At 43.8% G+C, this 26519-nt stretch overlaps 1 protein-coding gene across 3 annotated transcripts; it reads left to right on the forward strand.

Moving 5' to 3' along the window:
- Positions 1-10975: 10975 nt before the first annotated feature.
- Positions 10976-24719, forward strand: LOC139460791 (tripartite motif-containing protein 2-like). 3 transcript variants are annotated; one of them, XM_071242265.1, is made up of 4 exons: positions 10976-11152; positions 14804-14941; positions 18117-18371; positions 21736-24719. In XM_071242265.1, the coding sequence occupies exons 3-4, from the start codon at positions 18126-18128 to the stop codon at positions 23641-23643; spliced, it is 2154 nt and encodes a 717-aa protein (XP_071098366.1). In that variant the 5' UTR covers positions 10976-11152; positions 14804-14941; positions 18117-18125; the 3' UTR covers positions 23644-24719. The 3 variants fall into 3 exon arrangements, with proteins under 3 accessions (XP_071098366.1, XP_071098365.1, XP_071098367.1); XM_071242264.1 differs by lacking the exon at positions 14804-14941; XM_071242266.1 differs by lacking the exons at positions 10976-11152; positions 14804-14941 and adding an exon at positions 11245-11342.
- The last annotated feature ends 1800 nt before the right edge of the window (positions 24720-26519 follow it).

Below are 26519 nucleotides of genomic sequence, written 5' to 3' on the forward strand. Positions count from 1 at the left end.
TGCCATGCTGTATGACTTTACGGCTGTATGGCCATGATGTATGACTTTATGGCTGTATGACTTTACGACTGTAGTGCCATGCTGTATGACTTTATGGCTGTATGACTTTACGACTGTAGTGCCATGCTGTATGACTTTACGACTGTATGACTTTACGGCTGTAGTGCCATGCTGTATGACTTTACGACTGTATGACTTTACGACTGTATAACTTGACGACTGTAGTGCCATGCTGTATGACTTTACGGCTGTATGACTTTACGACTGTAGTGCCATGCTGTATGACTTTACGGCTGTATGGCCATGATGTATGACTTTATGACTGTATGACTTTACGACTGTAGTGCCATGCTTTATGACTTTACGGCTGTATGACTTTACGACTGTAGTGCCATGCTGTATGACTTTACGGCTGTATGACTTTACGGCTGTATGACTTTACGGCTGTATCAAAGTTTACAAAAGATAAAATTGAAATTGTGAATTTTATTTATATAATGCTTGCCTCTGTGTAAATCAGATGGTTTTGAAAAATGTGTTAGATAATCTCTTTCTGTACAGGAATAAGTATTCACTTTGTTAAATTATGAGTGAAGTGTGTTCAGTGCAGGCCAGGTACAGTAGTACAATATGGTTTTGATGAAGAAGTTTTCAGATGTGTGCCGGTGCAGTTAAATGGATTCGAATACATTGCAGAGAAGAAAGTAAAAATGTGATCAGGGTTACCTCCCTTGTTTAGGTGTCCTCGGTTCCTCTGAAAACCAAACTATGAACTGTGTCCTTGTAGTGACCGCTGCTATGTGTTGATGGTGAGGTGTGATGTATTCTACTGGTCAGTCAACTGATGTCATTTCTCCACTAAAGTACTGAAACAAGATGTGAATAGTGTGTATGTTATGTAATTTGAGTACACTGCAGTATTTTTTACCAAACAATATGCAAATATGTTGATATGTATTTTTCAACACTGGAACAATATTAATGATTTTGTCTATTTTCCTATTACACAACAATTTCTTGTTTCTCAGCAATTGTCATCAAGTTGTCAGGGTTGTGTTTTCTGTGAAATCTGTTGCTCAGTATTGCTTTAGTGAAGTGGACAGATAGCATTGTCTTGAGATGCCAGTTTAAGGCAGAAACATCTCACTCACCATTCAGGATGTGTACTCCTTTGTTAGTCCATAGAAGTTGCACTCCCAGACCCACCACCCTCCACCCCACATCCCCACCCCACCCCACATCCCCACCCCACCAACCCAAACAGGTGCCCCCTCAGCATACCCGCTCAACAGTGCCCCCTAAATAAGTAGCCCCCTCAGCAGTGCCACTTAAATAAGTAGCACCCCTCAGCAGTACGGCTTCGATAGTTTCCCCCTCTGCAAGTAGCCCCCTCAGCAGTGCCTCCTAAATTAGTAGCCCCCTCAGCAGTACCTCCTAAATAAGTAGCCCCCTCAGCAGTGCCCCCTAAATTAGTAGCCCCCTCAGCAGTGCCTCCTAAATAAGTAGCCGCCTCAGCAGTACCTCCTAATTAAGTAGCCCCCTCAACAGTGCCTCTTAAATAAGTAGCCCCCTCGGCAGTGCCTCCTAAATAAGTAGCCGTCTCAGCAGTACCTCATAAATAAGTAGCCCCCTCAGCAGTGCCTCCTAAATAAGTAGCCCCCTCAGCAGTGCCTCCTAAATAAGTAGCCGCCTCAGCAGTGCCTCCTAAATAAGTAGCCCCCTCAGCAGTACCTCCTAAATAAGTAGCCCCCTCAGCAGTGCCCCCTAAATAAGTAGCCCCCTCAGCAGTGCCTCCTAAATAAGTAGCCCCCTTCTTCAGTGCCTTCTAAATAAGTAGCCCCCTCAGCAGTACCTCCTAAATAAGTAGCCCCCTTCTTTAGTGCCTCCTAAATAAGTAGCCCCCTCAGCGGTGCCTCCTAAATAAGTAGCCCCCTCAGCAGTGCCTCTTAAATAAGCAGCCCCCTCAGCAGTACCTCTTTGGTAGTTTCCCCTTTGGTAGTTACCCCCTCAGCAGTTGCCCCCTGATGCCATAACTACCGTAAATATGAACTGGACAAAGTAGCATAAGTGTGTTAGCTCATGCAGGAGGTTTGAGATGATTATAACAAACCGGCCCCCTCTCCACCACCTGCAATGTGAGATGTCTGGAGACCCCCGCCCCCCCTCTCCACCACCTGCAGTGTAAGATGTCTGGAGACTCCCGCCCCCCCTCTCCACCACCTGCAGTGTGAGATGTCTGGAGACCCCCGGCCCCCCTCTCCACCTGCAGTGTGAGATGTCTGGAGACCCCCCCCCCCCTCCCTCTCCACCTGCAATGCTGTTCAACATGTGGAGTCCATCAGTTCTACACAATAGAATAAAGCTTCACAAATCTCTTGCTGAAGTTCTTGTCATTTTACATCTGTAACCTTCATGATGAAGGCACGGGTGGGTAGCCTTGTTGCTGAAACGTTTCCTCATCACAACAAAGACCCGGGTTCGATTCTTCACATAGATACAGTTTGTGAAGCCCATTTCGGGTGTCTCCTGACATTTCTGGAATATTGCCAAAAGTGGCATAAAACCATGCTCACTCACTCACTCACTCACTCAATCAATCACTGTTGGTTCGAATCCCTGTTGGCCCTGATTATGTTTCTAGGTTTGTCAGCACCATACCCATGCTCCTGGGTTTCAACGAAGTGGTTAACGTCTGAGACCTGCATCACTTTCCTCCCAACATTAAGCTGACACGCCCTGATTTATCTGTAATACTGTTAAAAGCGGCGTTAAACCCAACTCATTCACTCACTCACTCCTTCATTCCAGGAAGTCCTGGGAACATATCACGTGTTGAAGAAGCAGAAAGAGTAACAGGTTCCGCGTTTTGAAATATCACAACTCACGATACAAACATTAAACATATCTGTTTTGCCATGACAATATTCACGATTCAAACATTAAACATATCTGTTTTGCCATGACAATCAAATATCTCTCTTTCTGTACTCGACCGCCTCCGTGGCCTAGTGGTAGAGTGGAGGGTCCGGGTCTCTGGCTGTGTCATACCCAAAACTGTTAAGATGGTACTTTGTACCTTGCCTGGCGCTCGGCATTAAGCGGCTAAAATGACGACTATTAGTTCGACCTGTGGGGATTCCGGGTGAGAACGTAGGTCCCTAGCAATGTAGGCCCCTAGCAACCTAGCTGGTTGTCAGTGACGACGAAATGGATCGGTTACCTGGTTACTTCCGTTGCCATCCTATCCGAAGTGGGGAGATCGATGCCGCTGATGTCAGTCACTGGGTTGTCTGGTCCAGACCCGATTATTTACAGCCGTCATACGCCTGGAATACTGTACTCATCAGTCATTAAACAAAAAACAAACAACTACAAAACAAAATGAAGTAGCGTGTATGGTGAGGGAAGGGAACACGCAATACGAAGTTTAATGCAGGTTCAGATGACAGCCATGTTTATTCAGAGTGCATTATTAACAATCGTCATAATAAGCCCTGGAAATCATAAACATCATGTCTTTTTTCAAAAAAGCATAATGTAGCTGGAGAGACTTGCGCCCACATCCGCCCATATACGCAATAGATAGTAAGCTGACCAGAGAAACTAAAGCAGAAAGACAAAAGAAACTTGTGCAGAGTGCAAGCGCATGGGTCAGAACCTAGCCTGACCCAGTATAGTGGCTGTGGTTAAATGCAGGGTGCAGGGCGACTCTTTCAGTAATTAGGGCTTGTATAACTCGAAGACTTTGTAGTATACTGTCTGTAAAGTTAAGAGCTGAAATGAAACATAATATTATAGACCAATACTTAAAACTTCAATTGGCCACTAAAAAAACCCAAAATAACATCAGAATTTCTGTGCCGGTGCAAAATCAAATCAAAGGAAACTGGTCACGAGGTTTACCTAAAGCTTCAGATATTTCGATGGTTTAAGAATAGATATATCCGGGAAGAGATATTGAGTGAGAATACCCACCCATCCACTACTCACTCACACACTCACACACGCACACAAAACCCATCCACTCACACAACCCACTCACACAACCCCAACACCCACTCACACAACACATTCACTCACTCAGTCACACTCTCACACACTCACTTGTCACCCCCACCCCATACATATATCACGTTAACATCATACATGCATCATGTTAACATCATACGTACACCACGTTTACATCATACGTACACAACGTTTACATCATACGTACATCACGTTAACATCATACGTATAACACGTTTACATCATACGTACATCACGTTAACATCATACGTACACCACGTTAACATCATACGTACATCACGTTAACATCATACATGCATCAGGATAACATCATACGTACACGTTTACATCTTACGTATATCACGTTAACATCATACGTACACCACGTTTACATCATACGTACATCACGTTAACATCATACATGCATCAGGTTAACATCATACGTACACCACGTTTACATCTTACGTATATCACGTTAACATCATACGTACATCACGTTAACATCATACATGCATCAGGTTAACATCATACGTACACCACGTTTACATCATGCGTACACAACGTTTACATCATACATACACGTTTACATCATGCGTACACAACGTTTACATCATGCGTACGCAACGTTTACATCATACGTACATCACGTTAACATCATGCGTACACAACGTTTACATCTTACGTATATCACGTTAACATCATACGTACATCACGTTAACATCATACATGCATCAGGTTAACATCATACGAACACCACGTTTACATCATGCGTACACAACGTTTACATCATGCGTACACAACGTTTACATCATACGTACATCACGTTAACATCATACGTGAATCACGTTTACATTATACATGCATCACGTTTACATCGTAAATACACCACGTTTACATCATACGTACATCACGTTTACATCATACATACACCACGTTAACATCATACGTACATCACGTTTACATCATACATACATCACGTTTACATCATACATACACCACGTTAACATCATACGTACATCACGTTTACACCATACGTATAACACGTTTACACCATACGTATATCACGTTAACATCATACATACATCACGTTAACATCATGCGTACACAACGTTTACATCTTTCGTATATCACGTTAACATCATACGTACATCACGTTAACATCATACATGCATCAGGTTAACATCATACGTACACCACGTTTACATCATGCGTACACAACGTTTACATCATACATACACGTTTACATCATGCGTACACAACGTTTACATCATGCGTACGCAACGTTTACATCATACGTACATCACGTTAACATCATGCGTACACAACGTTTACATCTTACGTATATCACGTTAACATCATACGTACATCACGTTAACATCATACATGCATCAGGTTAACATCATACGAACACCACGTTTACATCATGCGTACACAACGTTTACATCATGCGTACACAACGTTTACATCATACGTACATCACGTTAACATCATACGTGAATCACGTTTACATTATACATGCATCAGGATAACATCGTAAATACACCACGTTTACATCATACGTACATCACGTTTACATCATACATACACCACGTTAACATCATACGTACATCACGTTTACATCATACATACATCACGTTTACATCATACATACACCACGTTAACATCATACGTACATCACGTTTACATCATACGTATAACACGTTTACACCATACGTATATCACGTTAACATCATACATACATCACTTTAACATCATGCGTACACAACGTTTACATCTTTCGTATATCACGTTAACATCATACGTACACCACGTTTACATCATGCGTACACAACGTTTACATCATGCGTACACAACGTTTACATCGTACGTACATCACGTTAACATCATACGTGAATCACGTTTACATTATACATGCATCACGTTTACATCGTAAATACACCACGTTTACATCATACGTACATCACGTTTACATCATACATACACCACGTTAACATCATACGTACATCACGTTTACATCAAACGTACATCACGTTTACATCATAAACATCATACATACATAGAGAATACTACACTCATTCTCGTTAGATACCATTTTTACGAAACGAGTGGACTTTCTATGGTATCTGACCGAGCGAAAGCGAGGTCAGATACCATAGAAAGTCCACTCCTCGAGCGAAAGCGAGGTCAGATACCATAGAAAGTCCACTCGTTTCGTAAAAATGGTATCTAACGAGAATGAGTGTGGTATTTTATTTATTACCCACGTTAAATATATATTTAAGTACATAACAACTTTCGTTCGTTGACAGGCCAAACTGAAACCGGGTGCAAAATCTGGTTGCGCATGAATATTGATATATGACCAAATATGGGCATTGTTGACATGTTTATGCATACGCATTAACAACATGCGCCTGCTGTTCTGTTTGCAAACAAACCAGCACCGACGCTCAAGATCCTTTTGGAAGAAAGTCTTCAACTTATGGTAATTCAAGCGCCATGTTGTAAGTACGCAGGACACCGATAAGAAAACGACACACGTGTGACGTACGGATTTAGTATCTTACCACGTTTATTACCCTCGTGGTGAAGATACAGGTGGTAAGATACTAAATCCGTACGTCACACGTGTGTCGTACAAGGTTGACCTTGTTTTATTCGTTTTGATTGGATAACCGTGACCTCTGTTACACCGGGACTACTTTTTTCATTCATAACAAATCGCGAGACGTCATTCATTTTGCGATTACAAGGCAGAACTGAAGAAATTCATGAGAACGAGAGATATTTACAAACACTTTATTAAACCAAACAAGATAGTCACACGCATCAAATTCGGTTTGCATTCTATATAAGTTATGCATAGAGCTCCTACAGACATATAATCAAGCTAGATCTATAAATCGATTTACAATGTACGACTGCCGATCGAGCGCGTCCCTTGAGCGTGACGCACCCGACCATTTTCCCAACTTTCAATTTGATTTAACGTAAAAGGATAAGCGTGGTGAAATGAAGTCTGTTTAAACTATCTGGACAGATATCTAGACTTACTTGGGATGATCCGGTTGTGCCATCGGTGTCCCCTTTGAAGCGTATTTTATGGCGCTGTTTCGGGAGGTGTTGTTCATGAATGAACGAACACGACAGCACGACCAGATCACTTATAGTTCACAGTTCCGATACAAATCACTCGAAAACTCCGTGGAAGTGTGCTTGACTTCAAATTTTGTGGCCCCCAAACATCCCAAATGTGAACAGTAACATTCCCTATCTCTAGCGTAAAACGCTGTGAGTGGATCGCGGTTGTCTTTTCTAATTCCGCTGGCGACCTTGCCCTTCGATCGTTCGAAGCTGTCACTGACATGCAAGCAGATTTGAGTTTGTTGATTTTCACGTCTTCAGTATATAGGGTGGTACAGTTAACATGAATGTCTTTGGCGAACAGTCTGATTTCCCTCTTCCAAAATGGTACGGACATGATATAAATTCAGCTGATAGATCAAGGAAACCGAACCATTTTGAACGCACAGACAGGACCCCGTGTGATGCGTGTGACTGTTGATCCGATATTCAAGCTTTCGCTCGGTCAGATACCATAGAAAGTCCACTCGTTTCGTAAAATGGTATCTAACGAGAATGAGTGTAGTATTCTCTATGGATCTGCTGTCTCCTCTCGGTAGGCCTGAGTTTGAACAGACTTTTATGAGGAAACAAAATCAAAGGTTTGTGATATAGCAAACAGTAACATATCGGAGACCGATCCAATCCTGACGACAAGTATTGCATCTAATGAAGTGAAATCAACCATTAAGAGGCTGAAAAAGAATGTCTCCTTGTTCGGACTGTATCATTGTAGAACACCTCCATAATGCTGACAATCTTCTGTTTAAACATTTGGCACACCTCTACAATAGGATGATCAGTACTTGCTACACGCCTGTCATGATGAGAACTGGAACTATTATTCCCATCTACAAAGGGAAAAATAAAGATAAATGTAACCCAGCTAATTATCGCGGTATCACTCTAACATCCGTGATTGGGAAGGTATTTGAGAGTCCTACATCTATTAACCCCGATTTCCCACATCGTCTCCAGTGCCGCTTCCGGAAAGAGCATGGCGCAAGTGTTGCTACATATGTGTTAAAAGAGGCTATTTCTTATTATCAAGATAGACACTCAAATATATATGTTGCCTTTCTGGACAACGAAAAGGCCTTCGGCAGGATATGGCATGTGCTTGTGTTAAATACAATGGGAGGACAAGTGATTTGTTCAATGTTCAACAAGGAGTAGGACAAGGTCTCGTGCTCTCAGCATGGATGTTTCTAAATTTAGTCTATATCAATGACCTGATAACTCAGCTTGATAATCTACAATGTGAACTAATTGTTGGTAAGGAGGACATCCCGGCGGTATTACTGGCTGATGACACTACTGTTGTGAGTACCAGTGTACATGGACTGAATATGTCTCTTGATACAATCCACCAGTATGCTCGGCGCTGGAGACTGACGTATAACGCCAATAAGAGATGTGTCTTGTCTTTTAGCAATAACAGAAGATAATTGTAATAGACCTGTGTTCAGAATTGGAGATGTGACAATGAAGATCCAAAGCAGTACGATTTATGCCGGCTCTCTGATACACACGGAAAAAGCAAGTGAACGAACTACTAGAGCTTGTGCTAAGGCGCGACAGAACAATCAACCCCCTCAGAAATGTTCGTCTTAGAGCGGGAGGAGCCCAGTATCTTCATCGAATATCTGGCAACGAGTGATCTTCCCCTCTGCCTTCTATGCATATGAGCTCTTGGCTAATATCAACAACCCTGAGATCAGTGAGATGGAAACCCTACAGCGCTACTTTGCACGACAAGACCAAAACCTTCACAGGAGATCCTCTACAGCTGCTACAACCCAGGTTCTAGGATTGTGGTCAATGCTGGGCAAGGTGGAGAAAATGAAGCTTCTCTTTCTGGGATGACTCTGTAGAGCAGCAGGCACAACCATTGTGAAGCCAATTTTCTATCTCAGATTATCCCAGTATGTCATCACTCTCTCACACAGTGCCAGATCATAACACATGATCTACTAAATGTGGCTCAAAAGTATGGATCCTCAGGCGTCTTAGATAAACTAATCAACTCTGGGGAATTTCCATCTAAGATTGTATGGAAAAGCATGGTACAACGAGCTAAGAGTGAGTCTGAAAATATGAATTGGAGAAACACTTTGCAACAACGTTCAGACATGCATAGGTTTAGTGCTATCCACACCCGCCTTGCCCCACATCGTCTCTGGTCTCTGTGTGTATGGTATGATATTGCTTCCCCCCTGTATATGCGCTTGTAAAGCTCGGCATACTACCTGTAACGTCTGGACTGTGTCTTATCTGTAACTGTGAAGTGAATGTGATGACATTGTTAAGCACCAATAGCTTTACTGTGATGGCCTTATGAAACAGAGAAATGTGCTTAGTGAGTTTCTATTTGACAAGGTTAGCCTCGACACCTATCTCAGACTTGAGGACACGTCTAGTGATGACGTCAAGATTCTGACATACATCGGTGCTATTACAGATGTGGTCCAGGACATGACACTTGACAGCTGGGCAACATTCATGAGTATCGTGGCTAAACATGTCAGCTCATGGAACTTAACATCCATATTGTGTTTGTGAAGCTATGACACACATCATGTAAATATAGTTTCACGCATCACTTCATTACTGCTTACCCAGCTCAATCTGTTGTATTTACATGTATTTTGTCACTGCCGTTGTCAAATAATGTAATTGTATGTACTACTCTCCAAATCATTGGGGAAAATAAAGAGTATTCATTCATTCATTCATTCATTTATTCATCACGTTTACATCATACGTACACCACGTTTGCCTTGACGTGCTCTTGAACTCCAACTCATTACAAATGTTATAGAGAATCGATAAGCTATTCTGGTGAAACTGGACGTTCTTGTATGTTTATACAATAAGGGTAATTAAGTACTGGGTTAAGATTTTGCGAATAAATGCAAGTCGATACCCCTTCCAAAGTTATGTTATGCTTAAAGTATTAGATGAGTATGGAAAAGTCAATTGGGCATCGTGTGTGAGACACATGGTATTTAAAAGCGGTTTAGCGTACGTGTGGTATTTCCAAGATGCATGTTTTTATATGCATTTAGAAGACACTTAAGAGATACATATTTCCAATCATGGTACCACAGTCTAGAGTCGTCTACATTTTTTAGTACATTATGCTAATATGAAATTTCTTCTGCAACCCGAATTGTACATAACAGTACACAGAGACGAGCGATCAGTTAGAGCAATGTGTAAAATTCGAATATCCCTTCACAACTTTTGAGTCAACGTTAATCGCAAAAGGTCATCGTTAAGTATACCTCCTACAGAATCTATACGTAAAGAATGTGACCTACATGTAGTAGAAGATGAATACCATGTCTTTTTGTAAGTAAGAAATATATTCACTTGAGAAATACATTTCTTACCTCATTACATAAATATTATAAAGGTAATATCACGTTTGCAAATTTATTAAAATCCTGTGATATTAATGTACTACGCTTGATAAAGTAGCTATAATTCATGGATTGATAGGCTTGATAGGTTTATGTTTATATACATTATTTAAAATGAGATTGCCTGGACATGTGACCTAAAATATAATTTATCTTACAACTGTACTATGGGCCATGTAGCCTGAATTACGAAATATACTTGATTGATTGAATGGTTGATAGAAGTGACAGACAAAGGTTCACCTGTGTTCTTCCAAGTCGCCTCGAACGCATCTGTCAACGCCTTGCATGTGTGCACCGTTTACACCGTCATAATCCACGACTTCTGCAGCCCGGAACGAATCGTCCCGTAATCAGCTGTTTATTCACGAGCATGCGCACTGGACTCAGATAGGGAATTCCCCTTGTTCTATCGCCATTGAGAACACTGGACGTATTCCTAAAGGCATTTGACAGACCCCCAGTTGACAGACCCCCAGTTGTCGTTTGATCCGCAGCTCAACACGTACGGGTAAACAAGGGTATGCTTTACTGGATGCGAGATTGTCATATCACCAGGGCTTCTCCTGTGACGGGGTAGGCGGCGTCAGAAATAGGTAAGTATATAGGTACGGGCAACCGTATATCAATAATACTCCACATACTCGTGCTGTACCGGTCTGTGTCTATGGTTGTACCTGGGATGTCGCGGGATACCCGTGTGGTACCTTCAGCGTGTGTGGTTGTACCCCGGAATGTCGCAGGGTACCCATGCTGTACCTTTAGGGTCTGTGGTTACAGCAACAGGTAGATATGGTTATATTTGGTTACAGCAACATGTAGATATGGTTATATTTGGTTACAGCAACATGTAGATATGGTTATATTTGGTTACAGCAACAGGTAGATATGGTTATATTTGGTTACAGCAATACGTGGATATTGTTATATTTGGTTACAGCAACATGTAGATATGGTTATGATTGGTTACAGCAATATGTGGATATTGTTATATTTGGTTACAGCAACAGGTAGATATGGTTATATTTGGTTACAGCAACAGGTAGATATGGTTATATTTGGTTACAGCAACAGGTAGATATGGTTATATTTGGTTACAGAAACAGGTAGATATGCTACAGCATTTCTTCTCCCGTTTGACTCATGCCTTAAAAGATATGTACACCCAAATGGCATGGCTCCTTGTCCAGTTCTAGAAAGCAAATTACTACACTACATTTAAGACAGCTGTTAAACTAGAACCTTATCTTTTAAGTGTAAATTTACATAAGTTTAGAACAGCTCTTTCTCCATTTTGTTGTGGCTCACGTGATCTATTTATTGAAAAGGGCAGATATGAAGGTATTGTAAGAGAACATAGACTTTGTAGGAATTGTAAAACTGATTGTTTTGAAGATGAATATCACTTTTATGTGTATGACAGTGTGTAATGATGTAAGAGCAAAATATCTAAATAACTATTTCTACCACAACCCAAACGGTAACAAGTTATGTAAATTAATGACACTATGAGAAATGTATCAATGTTCATGTATCAAGCTATGAAACTAAGAAAATGTATGAATTTGTAACACGCCCAAGACAGTGTACTGTAGGCCTTTGGCCTCATCTGTACCACGAGTAAAGACTGAAAAAAGACTTATTGCATAGGGGTGTGGAGGGGTAGTGACAGGGGTGTGGTGGGGTAGTGATTGGGGTGTGGTTAGGTAGTGACAGGGGTGTGGTTGGGTAGTGACTGGGGTGTGGTTGGGTAGTGACAGGGGTGTGGTTGGGTAGTGACAGGGGTGTGGTTGGGTAGTGACAGGGGTGTGGTTGGGTAGTGACTGGGGTGTGGTGGGGAAGTGACAGGGGTGTGGTTGGGTAGTGACAGGGGTGTGGTGGGGTAGTGACAGGGGTGTGGTGAGGTAGTGACAGGGGGTGTGGTGGGGTAGTGACAGGGGCGTGGTTGGGTAGTGACAGGGGTGTGGTCGGGTAGTGACTGGGGTGTGGTGTGCTGGTGTTGAGATAGATTGCTCATCACATCCTGGATTGTCTGGTCCACAATCAGTGCGGCGTTAACCGTGCAGACGTGTGCCAATCGATACCTGTTCAGAATGACAGGTTGTTGAGGAAAGAGAGTCAATGTTCCATTCTTTGTTGCTATGTGAATGTCGCGGGGTTTAATAGAGAAGGAAAAATATTTTGACGCTATTTCTAAAAATTTAGTCAATATTTTGATTGACCGATTCGCTTAGGCAATGTACATATTGATTGAAAAATGAGACTCGACTTCAGACAGATAGATTAGTTAGACTCCTTAATTCAACCATTTTGTATATTGACTGACACTTTAGGTCATGGGCATTTCCTGCGTGAATCAGTCAATATATCTATTCCCTGGTTGTAGACATTGGGTGTAACGAATACAGCTTCAGACTACCGTCAGGGAGACCCCTTCCCCTGTGTGTGACCTGAGACCCCTTCCCCTGTGTGTGACCTGAGACCCCTTCCCCTGTGTGTGACCTGAGACTCCTAGACAGTGTGTGACCTGAGACTCCTAGACAGTGTGTGACCTGACACTCCTAGACAGTGTGTGACCTGAGACTCCTTCCCCTGTGTGTGACCTGACACTCCTAGACAGTGTGTGACCTGAGACCCCTTCCCCTGTGTGTGACCTGAGACCCCTTCCCCTGTGTGTGACCTGAGATTCCTAGACAGTGTGTGACCTGAGACTCCTAGACAGTGTGTGACCTGAGACCCCTTCCCCTGTGTGTGACCTGACACTCCTAGACAGTGTGTGACCTGAGACCCCTTCCCCTGTGTGTGACCTGACACTCCTAGACAGTGTGTGACCTGAGACCCCTGTGTGTGACCTGAGACTCCAAGATAGTGTGTGACCTGAGACCCCTTCCCCTGTGTGTGACCTGAGACTCCTAGACAGTGTGTGACCTGAGACTCCTAGACAGTGTGTGACCTAAGACTCCTAGACAGTGTGTGACCGGAGACTCCTAGACAGTGTGTGACCTGAGACTCCTAGACAGTGTGTGACCGGAGACTCCTAGACAGTGTGTGACCTGAGACTCCTAGACAGTGTGTAACCCTGTACGGACACTCTGTGACAATATCATCATAACATGAAGGTATTCCTTGTGGTGAATAATACCCATAACAGCCATCCGACCTCACTCTCTGCACCCTGGATGCCAACAAGAGGGTGGACGGTATGTGTACACAGACGCAATCAGATCCGGGTGGATCGCTACCTGTAGGCTGTCGACAGTGAAGATCTAGGTCACATATCGGTTACAAACACATGAGTGGAAGACTGTTTTTGTTTGTTAACAATGGAGAAGTCGTATCTATAGTTGATCCTGTTTATTCGTGGTTCAACAGACGCAATGATTACCTCTGTGTGTCATGCGGTCAGTCAAAGCACGACAGGACGCCAAGGTCAGATATGTTTGAAGGTCATGCTAACCCAAAGTCCATTTAGACATGATAGCCCTTGAAGACGTGTTTTGTTGTTGTTGTTTTTAATTGGAAAGTTTCGAACTGATACGGCCCGACGTTCGTGATAGGTGTAACATAACTGTGTATATTTGTAACAGCGGCATCACGTCTATGGAATGACGACGAATACATGTTGGGGGTTCATGGGATTTAGTGCGTCTGTTCTGTCAGGGATATGGGGATCCCGTCACAATATGGATAAGGCTGATACTACCCTGACACATAATATTATATGGGGGTGGTCGGGTAGCCAAGTGGTTAAAGCGTTCGCGCGTCACGCCGAAGACCCAGGTTCGATTCCCGACATGCGTACAATGTGTGAAGCCCATTTCTGGTAACCCCCGCCGTGATGTTGCTGGAATATTGCTAAAAGCAGCGAAATACCATACTCACTCACTCATAATATTATAAGCTTAAATTAGTGATATACAATTACAAGAATCTGTAATTAAACAAACATATTATTACATTTACAGTATACTGTGAGCATGAATTTAAGCATATATTATTAAAACAACCATCAGTATATTGTTACAGCTACAAATTCGGTTTTTATGATACAATACACATAAAAATATAACAATATCCATGCAATCATTAGCAAATAAATATCAACCTCCTCACAGGGACGCTGACTCATGACGGCGAAGCCAACAGTGAGACTCTATATGTGCATGTTATAACTAATAACAAAATGACACAATAAAGTAAAATGTATACTAGTATCATACGCACACGCACATATTCTCTCTCTTGAGATACATCGCCTGCTGTGACCTCAACACCCTCTCTCGTCGTCAAATCCATGGCATCAGTGGAAACAGATTCTTCTGGTCCATTGGATCCACTGGGTCCTAGTCTTCAGTAACGGGACAGACGGAGCTAACGGACTCGGGGTCAGTATACGATGTCTGAGTGGGGTATTCCAATTATACTGCGACATGGTATCTAATGTGCTAGCAATAGTCCGGACTAGTACAAGCAGCCACACACACACACACACACACACACACACACACACACACACACACACACACACACACACACACACACACACACACACACACACACACACACACACACACACCGAAAACACACACACACACACACACACACACACACACACACACACACACACACACACACACACACACAGACACACACAGACACACACAGACAGACAGACAGACACACACACACACACATACACACAGACATACGTGCATGAACGTCGCTATATATAACTGCAATAATCTTTGACCTTCACCTCACCTCGCCTCACCTCAAGAGTACATTATCAACGCCCCGAGTGCACTGACCCGTATCTAGGAGGCCATAGAAAAATGACGTCACTGCTTTGTCGTGTCGAGAATACACACAACAAAGCGGGGTCGTAATGTATATCGATAGCACAATCGTTTTCCTGGCGCTTTGCAACGACTGCGTCAGAGGAAATATACTCTGACACTACCAGTTACTGGATGTTGTATTTGCCGATCGAAGGAGGGGACTTTCAATTCTCGTGTTGACGCCCAACATCTCTGTGGGTAACGTTAACAGTTGGGGGTGGAAGTCGGTACACTGTCTTGACGCCCAACATCTCTGTGGGTAACTTTAACAGTGGGGGCTGGAAGTCGGTACACTGTCTTGACGCTCAACATCTTTGTGGGTAACTTTAACAGTTGGGGTTGGAAGTCGGTACACTGTCTTGACGTTCAACATCTTTGTGGGTAACTTTAACAGTTGGGGGTGGAAGTCGGTACACTGTCTTGACGCTCAACATCTTTGTGGGTAACTTTAACAGTTGGGGGTGGAAGTCGGTACACTGTCTTGACGTTCAACATCTCTGTGGGTAATGTTAACAGCTGGGGGTGGAAGTCGGTACACTGTCTTGACGTTCAACATCTTTGTGGGTAATGTTAACAGTTGGGGGTGGAAGTCGGTACACTGTCTTGACGTTCAACATCTCTGTGGGTAATGTTAACAGTTGGGGGTGGAAGTCGGTACACTGTCTTGACGTTGATCCGCCAGTAGTAAAGTAGTCGTATTGTTGACTCAATTGATGGATAACAACTTCTTTATACCGAAACGTCGCTTTTAACAAGATTAAAGAAGTTGTTATCCATAAATTGTGTCTACCTTGTCATTCGTCAACTTCAAGTAATGCCTATCAAACAATTGTAGTAGTATCAGAATTAGAACTAGCAGAAGGAATCTTACATCACTATGACCAAACGCTTTGTCTAATGTATCTCTTGTCTTCTGTTTCTTGTTATTCTCCCCATTCAGTGTTGTACTTGTCACACTACGTCATCTCTTGTACACATGTAAACAATGTATGTAAATACCAGGGAGGGGTGTCCTAAGTTGGATAACTTGTTTCTTATCCTATTCCATTTGAGAACAAACGATGTATATACTACGTATAGCTATACATAAACTATGTATAAACGATTTATAAACTATGTTTAAACTATGTATAAACGATTTATAAACTATATATAACTATATATGAACTATGTATAAACGATGTATGTACTACATATATCTGTGTATAAACTATGTATAAACTATGTATAAACGATTTATAAACTATATATAACTATACATGAACTATGTATAAACGATGTATGTACTACATATATATATATCTGTGTATAAACTATGTATAAACTATGTAGAAACGATTTATAAACTATATATAGCTATATATGAACTATGTATAAACGATGTATGTACTACATATATATCTTTATATAAACTATGCATAAACTATGTATAAACGATTTATAAACTATGTGTAAACGATGTATAAATTATGTATAAACGATTGATATACTATGTATAAACGATTTATAAAATATGTATAAACGATGTATAAACGATGTATAACGATTTATAAACGATGATTGTATATGCTATGTATAAACGATGTATATACTATGTGACACACCGTGGTATGACTAAAATACTCTTCCAAGTCATGTAAAACACTCACTCACTCACTCGCTAGCTCTGACCCAATTCGCAACACAATCGTTGACGTGAAACCGGAACTCGAATCCTTGAAGTGAGTGAGTACATTAGTGGGTTTAACGCTACTTTGAACAGTATTTGAGTCACGGTGTGTTGTAAGGGAGAGTCGGACGTGATGCAGGCCTGTGAGGTAGTATTGTTTTACGCCGCTTTTAGCAATATTCCAGCAATATCATGGCGGGGGGACACCAGAATGGGCTTCACACATTGTACCCATGTCGGGAATCGAACCCGGGTGTTCGGCGTGACGAGCGAACACTGTAACCACCTGGCTACCCCGCCTCCCCTCCGGCCTAAGACGCTGATGGTGCCGCAAGGGTATTATGTTCTAATGTTATTCACAAGTCTACACCTCTGAGCGTAAAGCGAAAGTGAGTGACTGATTATTGTTTTAAGGCGCATCAGAAAATTTCTTTAGTTTTGTTTGTTTGTTGTTTAACACTGCACTCAGCAATATTCCAACAAAATGACGGCGGTCTGTAATTAATACAGCTTGGTCCAGACAATCAAGAGATTGACATCATGAACACTGATCCACGCAATTGGCATACGATTACATGCATCAACCAAGTCAGCCTGCCTGACCACCTGACCACCTACTCGCCTCTTACGGCAAGCATAGTCGGCTTTTACATAGGTGTCTATTCTACACCGGATCTTAACGGGTCCTGAAGACCTATTCTACTCCGGATCTTAACGGGTCCTGAAGACCTATTCTATTCCGGATCTTAACGGGTCCTGAAGACCTATTCTACTCCGGATCTTAACGGGTCCTGAAGACCTATTCTACTCCGGATCTTAACGGGTCCTGAAGACCTATTCTACTCCGGATCTTAACGGGTCACAGGCTGTTCATAAAGTAAAAGGGTGGAGCTGGAAGTATGCACTCTTGGCTGAAAAATGCTTCCGAGGCTAGCTTAACTTTGGGTTCTCCTTACAAGTTGTGAAATCCACACGCACAGGTCCGCAGTATGGCCTTGACAAACCCAGAACAGTAATCACGTGACTTGTATTTGAATTATTATTGCGTTCCAGAAATCCAATATGGCGGCCAAAATGGCAATGACGTTTCACCAGGTGTCGCACTGCCCGATCTGCAAGGAGGCGATGACGAAGCCACGCATCACTGAGTGCGGCCACACCTTCTGCCAGGCCTGTCTCCACACTCACCTGATCTCCAAGGGCGACAGATCCCTCGAACGGAAGGTCAAGTGCCCGCTCTGCAAGAAGAGTCTAAAGATCCCCAAGGGGGGAATAGAGAAGTTCCCCATCAACTACGTGGCCGTTCAGGTGAGAATGGGGTGGTGGGGTATCCTAGTGGTTGAAGCGTTCTCTCGTCACTCCGAAGATCCCGGTTCGATGTAATTTGATTGTGACGTCATTGTAACCGATGACGTCACATTGCTGATGCAATTTCATTGTAGAGATTTCCCCGAGGAAATATTGCTTGATTTCACGCAAGCGATATCACGTGTCGGAGCCGGGTTGGGATGACACATCTGTTGTCCGCCATGTTACACTGTGTCAGTATATAACAGTTTCGGTATTTTTTTTCACGGCATTATCATTTTGGTCTACCTTTAGAATACAGTACCACAACTTTTTCAAACACGTCACAATACCCTATGACGTAATCTGTAGTATTTTGTTGCCAGTCACGCCAGCGAAACAATGCCCTGTGACGTCAGGCGTCATCGAGTGTGCATAAGCGCCCCGTGATCTCTTCACGCAATGTCATTGAATAAGCCCAGCGATGTTGAGAGTTTCGAATATTTGTTTAGTAAATATAGCCTGCGGCGGCGCATTCAATCATCATTCACCCCTTTACGTTCATGGGGGATCATGAGGGTCAGGTACCCGGTTAGCGGCAGCTAGGTTACCCGAATTCTGTCCTTAGCCCTTTCACATTTACTTACGTACACTGATCCAAAAGCGAACTCACCCTTGTGTCGTCAACGTTTTGCCTCCCTCGTTCCTTACTATTATCCACATTATCCTTACAGCGTTCCCTACCACACTTTTCTAACCCGTGAAGATCCGGGGTAGAATAGGTCTTCAGTAACCGATGTGAAAGGCGACTATGCTTGCCGTAAGAGGCGACTAACGGGATCAGGGGGGTCAGACTCGCTGACTTGGTTGATGCATGTCATCGATCCCAATTGCGTGAAACGATGCTCATGATGTCAATCACTGGATTGTCTGGTCCATACTCGATTATTTCCAGACCACCGTCATATAGCTGGAATATTGCTGAGTAAGGCGTAACAAGCAAACAAACAACCACACTTTTCTGTGACAAAAATCACCCGACGAATTATCATATACCCTATCATTCATGCGTACCAGCGAGTTCGACGTCTGACGTCTGACGCCTGGAGCCGTTTTCAGTTCGCGGCATATCGGCTCATTCCTCACCACTCGGTATCTTGTAGATTACGGAATGGGACGAGTGTGCCAAATGGCATCGGGATCACTCGTAAGTGTCCGTAGACTAAAGTCACGCGACACCATGCCTACCCGTAACCTTCGTGAGTGTCCGTCACCTATTCGACCCTTTTCTTTCAGTTCCGTAACCCCGTACTCATGACTAGGTAAATGTGCACTGTGTTTCACAGTGTGGACGTAGCTCAGTCGGTTAGCTGTCAGGCTGACAATTCGAAGAGCACCAGTTCGCGTTCGACTGATTCTCACTAAAACTGGTTGCTTGTCTTTGAGACGTATTCTATTTCTCCTCACGAGAAGAACTGTATTCTAAAGGTGCTCCAAATTATAATGCCCTGAAAAATACCTCTACCGTTATTACAAATAAATCGATGAAGTTTGTGAATAATTCCAAAATGAACAAAAAGCAACATGAAATTTATGGCTGTATTAAAATACTCCACAATGGGGTCATTGATATACGGGTACCGTAATAGAACAGAATGCCAGATGACGTCACAAAATGAAACGGGACGCCAATGACGTCACATAACAACAGAACAGATGGCAGCAGCCCGTCGTAAGGGAAATGCGGGCAGCTATGAAATCTTATTGTGATACATTTCCATTGGTTAATCCGTACCACGTGACTAAACAATAAACTTCAATGCACTCTCCTACCTTGCGACCAGCACAGGACCTCTGCGACAGGCCAGTGCCATGTGACGATTCGTCACATCTTACACAGTCTATTCAAGATATTGCATATGTTTTTCACCTGTTTCATTTTTGACACGTCTACATATCTAGATAAACATATGTCATAGAATGGTAAACTTTAAAATATCCTATTGCGTAGTTATCCTACGTTTACATTTGTTGTACGGCTCCACGTGCTGTCATCGAAGCCTTACGGAGAACAAGCGATACGGTCACTTTGACGTTTAAATACATATTGTCATGCAACTCACTGTCGCCATTGTAGTAGCATATCTATATAATTATGCCAAACAATATGCAAAACGTCCCCAAATACCTGCATTAGTCCGTTCTATTCTGATTTCTAAAAAAGCGCGTTTGTTTACAAACAAGAGAAATGTCCGGTCACGTGACATGCAAATTATCCTGTGGCAGTGGTGTTATGCTGAGTCACCACGATGTCAATGAAACCCCCAAATAATGTGACTGACACTGACCTCGAATATTGACACGTGACATGATCAGTATTGACTCACAAACAAAGACTTCCCAAAGTGAATGTCATTAAAACAACACGAATGATTACTCTTGACGAGGTCAATATGCGAAAACAAGGACCCTCGATGTCGACCCCTTCGACGGTCAGACCACCTCAAGGGTTGGATCGTTCGCATATTGACCTCGTCAAGTGTACTTTTTGTGTAATATTGACAGTAGGGTGACCTCGCCTAGATGAACACTGCCAAGCTCACTGTCGTTAATTTCCCTATGACGTTGTTGTCCGAGCGGAAAGATACAGAACGACTTAAGGGGAATTCCCCAATGTCTAAAAATAACGTCAGCATACTATTTAGGCTGTGAATGATGAAGGCTTTGAAGACAGACAAATCATTCTATGTCGGGTCAGGAACATTAAGCGTCCATTCGAAGTTGAAAAAGAGAATGCTCTACTTACCAAAAGAAATCACAAAGCTCCACACTATCGAGTAGGCCAATATGCATCGGGACTTCACACGGAGCCACCTCAAGCGGTGATCCCCCTCATCATCAGGAGCACCTCCAGCCAAAGTATAACACCATCCCAAAGTGCACAGAACGTTTACAGGAACCCATTTTCAGAACCAACCGGATCTAGACTTCTTTCCAATTCTAGCTTTAGTAGGTGCAACTGCTATTGTGAATGAATGACGTTGCCTTAGTCGCCACGTCAATGAACGTACCTGCGATGGAATGTGTGAGACGGATGACGTCACGATAAAAGCAACTCTCCGCGTTAAAATAGTTCGCTTCAAATAATCAAATTTCGGTGTTCAAAAGGATTGTTTTGTTATGATTTATTTATCTGTCGAAATAAGGATTGAAATTGTATTTGTTGGCGTTCATCCTGGAATTTGCTCACGAGAGGCACTCAGGTGATGAACGTCAACAAACACAACTTCAGACCTAAAGTGACCCGCGGATTTCTGATTACATGCGGGGTTTTAAGAAAATTCTATCTATTGTATCTATAATCATACATAATCTTCTATTTCAGGCGAGGTCGGCAGCGGACGAGGCGGACCGGATCCCAACAAACACTCACTGTGCGGCGTGCCAAACCCGATCAGCTGATGGCGTGTTCTGCCAAGACTGCAAGGAGTATCTCTGTGGCCTGTGCGGGAAGAAACACCAGGCGGTGTTCAAAGACCATGACGTCACAGAGAACATGGCCAATGTCCCCACCGCGAAGTGCACAGACCATCCTGGGAAGACGGTCAACTTTTTCTGTTCCCAATGCGCAGCCGCCGTGTGTCCACTCTGCGCAACCAGCTCTCATTCCGAGGCGCCGCACCGAGTTACTCCCCTTGTAGAAGCAAAGAATGAGGTTGTGGAGCTTGTAAAAGGAAAACTTCTCACTCTGAAAGACAAGAAGACGAAACTTTCAGGAGCTCAGGACAGGGTCGATAGGATGCGGCAATCAGCGGTAGATAACTATGCTCTACAGAAAGGCATGGTAGAGTCCACAGCTAACGACGCTGTGCGGAGAATACGCGAGGAAGAACGAAACCTGCAAAGGAGGATCCAGGATCTCCATGACAGCAACATCAAGATGCTTGACCAGCAGGATCGCTCATCGGAAGAGAAATCCACCTCGCTGGATGCTACCCTGAATCAAGTCGAGGCGGTGTTGCATGACATCAACATATCGGACTTCCAGAGGAGGAGTCTTCAGGTGGAGCAGATGCTGAGAGAAATAGAAGACTGGTCGAATGCTTTGGACAGGGACCTGGCCATCCACGACTACACCTTCAAGGGAGACGGGAACTGTATCGGTCTGGGGTGCATCACGTTGCCCAAACATGGCTCCTACACTGATATTGACCTCCTGAAGTCTGGTGTATACGAGGAGGGGGAGGTGTTGGCGGTGGAGGTGGTGGAGGAGGAGGTGGAGGAGGAGGTGGAGGAGGTGGTGGAGGAGGTGGAGGAGGAGGAGGAGATGGAGGAGGTGGAGGAGGTACAGAGGCGCAGGAGGCCAGAACAACCTGAACCCCTACCAAGGCATGTTACCATGGTGATGAGAGATCAGACAGAGCGGAAGGCCTATATTGTAGGGACTCCTATGCTGGTATCAAGCTACGTGCTGGGGAGTGGGGTTGACAGCAGTCCCATCACGATGGTGGGAGTCGGACTGATGCCGCATGATGAAGTGATCTGCGCCTACAACACAAACATCATGGGCCAGGTCGTGATGTGTTCCAGCGTCGACAAGCAGCAGGTGGTGTACCACAGGAGAAAGAACATCGCAGCGTTCGCCATGTACAGAGAGGAAGAGTGTGGGCTGGTCCTCTATGACGACTGTAACGCGTGTCGGCTCTTCCTCAACCCCCTTCCCTCAGACCGGGAGGCCACGTGCCGGACGCAAAAGATCAGCTGTAAGGTAGCCAACATCGGAGCCCTGGCCTTCCATCTCGACGGTGTCATTGTCCTCTTCGACAAGGACAAAAAATGCATCACAGGCATCGACCGCCAGAGCAAGCGCCCCTTCAACCTACAGGGCAACCGGAACGAGAAGGACGGATGTTTCAGTACGGTTACTGCTCTCGCTAGCGGCCCACAGGGGGAGATAATCCTGTATGATGGTGAGAAGCGTCGCCTGGCTATCTTCAGTTGTGAAACTAAGTTTCTGAACTACATCGACCTGGGCAGCCTCAGCTCCTCCTGCAGCATTGACTGCGACGACTACGGGATGTTGTTTATTGCTGACAGAAAGCAAGGCAGAGTCGTCAGGTGCGCCATCTCCGGCCAGGAGGACATCGTGGAAGTGTTGAATGCGACCCATGGCATCACGTCACCCTGCTGTCTGTGCGTCAGCGGCACCAAGCTTGCCGTGGGGAATGCCAAGTCCTTCAGTGAAGGGGAAATCCGTGTATTTGAATTAGGTGTGGGTGTGTCAAATGATTGATGTCCGAAGCTTGTTGTCAGCACCGAAGAAATGTGGTGTCTCCTTAGGCAAGTGACTTTGTTCGAAATGTGCCTCTGTTCACCCAGCAGTGAATGGGTACCCGGTAGGATGTGATTGTCAAACTTCTTGAGCAACAAGGTAGCGTGGGATGTACGCTCTCCAGGAATCTGAGAGTTAAAATTAAACGCCAACGAAACAATTCACCTTGGTAATAATGTAGCGCTTTAAGCATATTTTAGTGTGAGGATAAATATGTACATAATTATTATTATTATACTGTTGTTGTTATTAGTGTTTCTCCCGGTTGTATACCGTTATGTCCCTGCACATTGTGACTCTGATTACAGGTAACACTATTATCTGCACAGGTTTTTGTGATAAAAACTACGGTTCCTGAAATCAGTTTGGTGCGGATGACCATATAAGCACAATTTATTTTGTGGTTTAACTGCCGTTCCTGAAATCTGTGGAGTATGGATGACGATATTATTGTAAAAATTATTGACTGTCTCGAGAAGCGTCCATCAACGTGTATTCAGAATCAGTTGACCTACATGAAGTGGCAGCGCCCTGTGTATATGTGGCGGACTCCGCCTCCAGCTCATATGCCACGGATGATCACTTTATAGATACATCACAACAAATTCCGTGGCATTTGGCTAACAAAGAATTGTTTTTTTGCATTTGTGTTTCCATTAACAGTAAAATTATGCCACGCCCACACGGACTACTGTGTTCTGATTGGCTGATAATAGAATGGGCGGGGCTGCATTATTCCGCTGAACGATGTGACTGAGTTCATGTTGTTGTCGACAGTTTGTTTGTCTTCGCCATTAAATATGTTATCATTGTTCACGTTTTGGCTGATAAGAATTGTCTTCAATGTGTATTTTGCGTTGTGGTGAAATGTGTCCTCATCGATTTTTGAAAACTGATGTCACTATGTCGATTTATCAAAATAAATCGTTTCATATTTCATAAATTGAACGCCCATATGATAATATGAGAATTACCAACGAGCTTATTGTCCTAGATGAGCGAACCCAACGAGAGATCTCTAACATAAATTCCCGAGGGAAATATATACCGTGATTCCAAGATTCTTCCAGAGTTGTTTTTCTTTCAAATTATCAAATGTACATCTCTAGGTCTCATCACAAACCACCTGCAAAATGTCGAGGTGCTAGAACCCATGACAAATGTATCCCTACGCATCAGTAAACAAGCGACCTTGTCACGACACACCCGTTTGCTAACAACGGTTCACTATTATCGTTCCTACTTATATATTGGCATCATTTACACTTACTCAAACACAACACGCACAAGGTAAGAAACGGGTTGTTGCATGTAATTCATTAACTGACACCTGTGGGTGAAGGTGTGTAACGAGACCAGTGTCCCGGGGGGAGCGGAAGGTCGGGGGTTCGATCGCCCGAAATTCCAAAGGACGTTATAAGATGGTACTTGTTGTTACCCCGCCTGGCGATCGGCATTCAGGGGCGTAAGCAGGGATTGGTAGCCTCAGACTATGTATACTGTGTCTTAGTGGGGTATTCACGTTAAACTGCGGTAAGGTATCTCAGAGGGCTAGTACTATAACAATGCATTAGTCCGTACTAGTATATGCAGACACACAGACACACACACGCACGCACGCACGCACGCACGCGCGCACGCACCCACACTCTCACACACAAACACATTCACACACAAACACGCGCGCGCGCATCCCCCCTCCCCCCAACCCCCATATCTACACCCCCGACCCTCCTCCCCCCCCCCCCCCCCCCCCCACACACACACACACCACACACACACACACGTGCATGCACGTCGCTATGCAAGTACAACAATCTTGAACACTACGTTTCACCTCACCTCACCTCACCTCACATGAAACCAAAGGGAGATAACCCTCTTACCTCGCGGAGTGCGGTCTACAAGACAGTGTTACCTTGTATGCCAGCTATACGACTGCGGGCTGTGGACACAATCAACACAAGTTGATATTCAACAACTCTCCACAACTTGGCACCATATGGCTAAGTCGGTATCAGGCGTCCCCACCAGAATCAGAAGTCACAATGCTGGGATGGCTGCCAATCCTTGCATTAAATTAGTACATAGACGTCAACTGATGTTCCTTACAAACTGTGTTCTCTGCCCCCGGGACATCTTTCATAGAAGGCTTTTCCACCTCATTCAAACCCAAGAAAGAACAGCGGCTTCATGCCCCACACGTGACAAGTTCTCTAGTTGTATGACCTGACACATTTCCTTAATGAATATCTACATCATGCCAGGATTTTGTTAAAACACGCTTGGACATCTCTGCTCAACTCAGGGCAGACTACAAAAAGTCAAATGGCTGTAACACGTATGGAATACTGTAAAGGACATTCTCGCGATCTCGACCTTTGGAAACGAGGTAAATATCCCCATAACACGAGAATGCGAGAACGCGAGATTTGGACAAAATCCCGCGTTCTTGCGATCTCGCATTCTCCTGTTTTTGGTACATAGCAACGCGAGAATGCGACATTTGGAAATAATGCAAAATCTCGCAGTCTCGCAATCTCGACTTGTCAAATTAGACCACAAAAACACGAAATCGCGAGAACGGGAGAATGCGACATTTAATTTTCTTGCGACTTTAAATCTGAACCAGAAATCAGGACCAGTGAGAATCTGGACACTAGCTGGAAACAGACATTATATCCAGCGGTATGCATGCTGTGCACAACTGTGGGTGGCTGTGCCTCAAGACGCAGCGACAAAATGTGACCTCTGTGACTGAGTGAGTGAGTATGTTTTAACGCCGCTTTAAGCAATTCTCCAGCAATATCACGGTGAGGGACACCAGAAATGGGCTG

This window comes from Haliotis cracherodii, unplaced genomic scaffold (genome assembly GCF_022045235.1).
Source record: "Haliotis cracherodii isolate W230 unplaced genomic scaffold, xgHalCrac1.p SCAF_14, whole genome shotgun sequence".
Lineage (NCBI taxonomy): Eukaryota > Metazoa > Mollusca > Gastropoda > Lepetellida > Haliotidae > Haliotis > Haliotis cracherodii.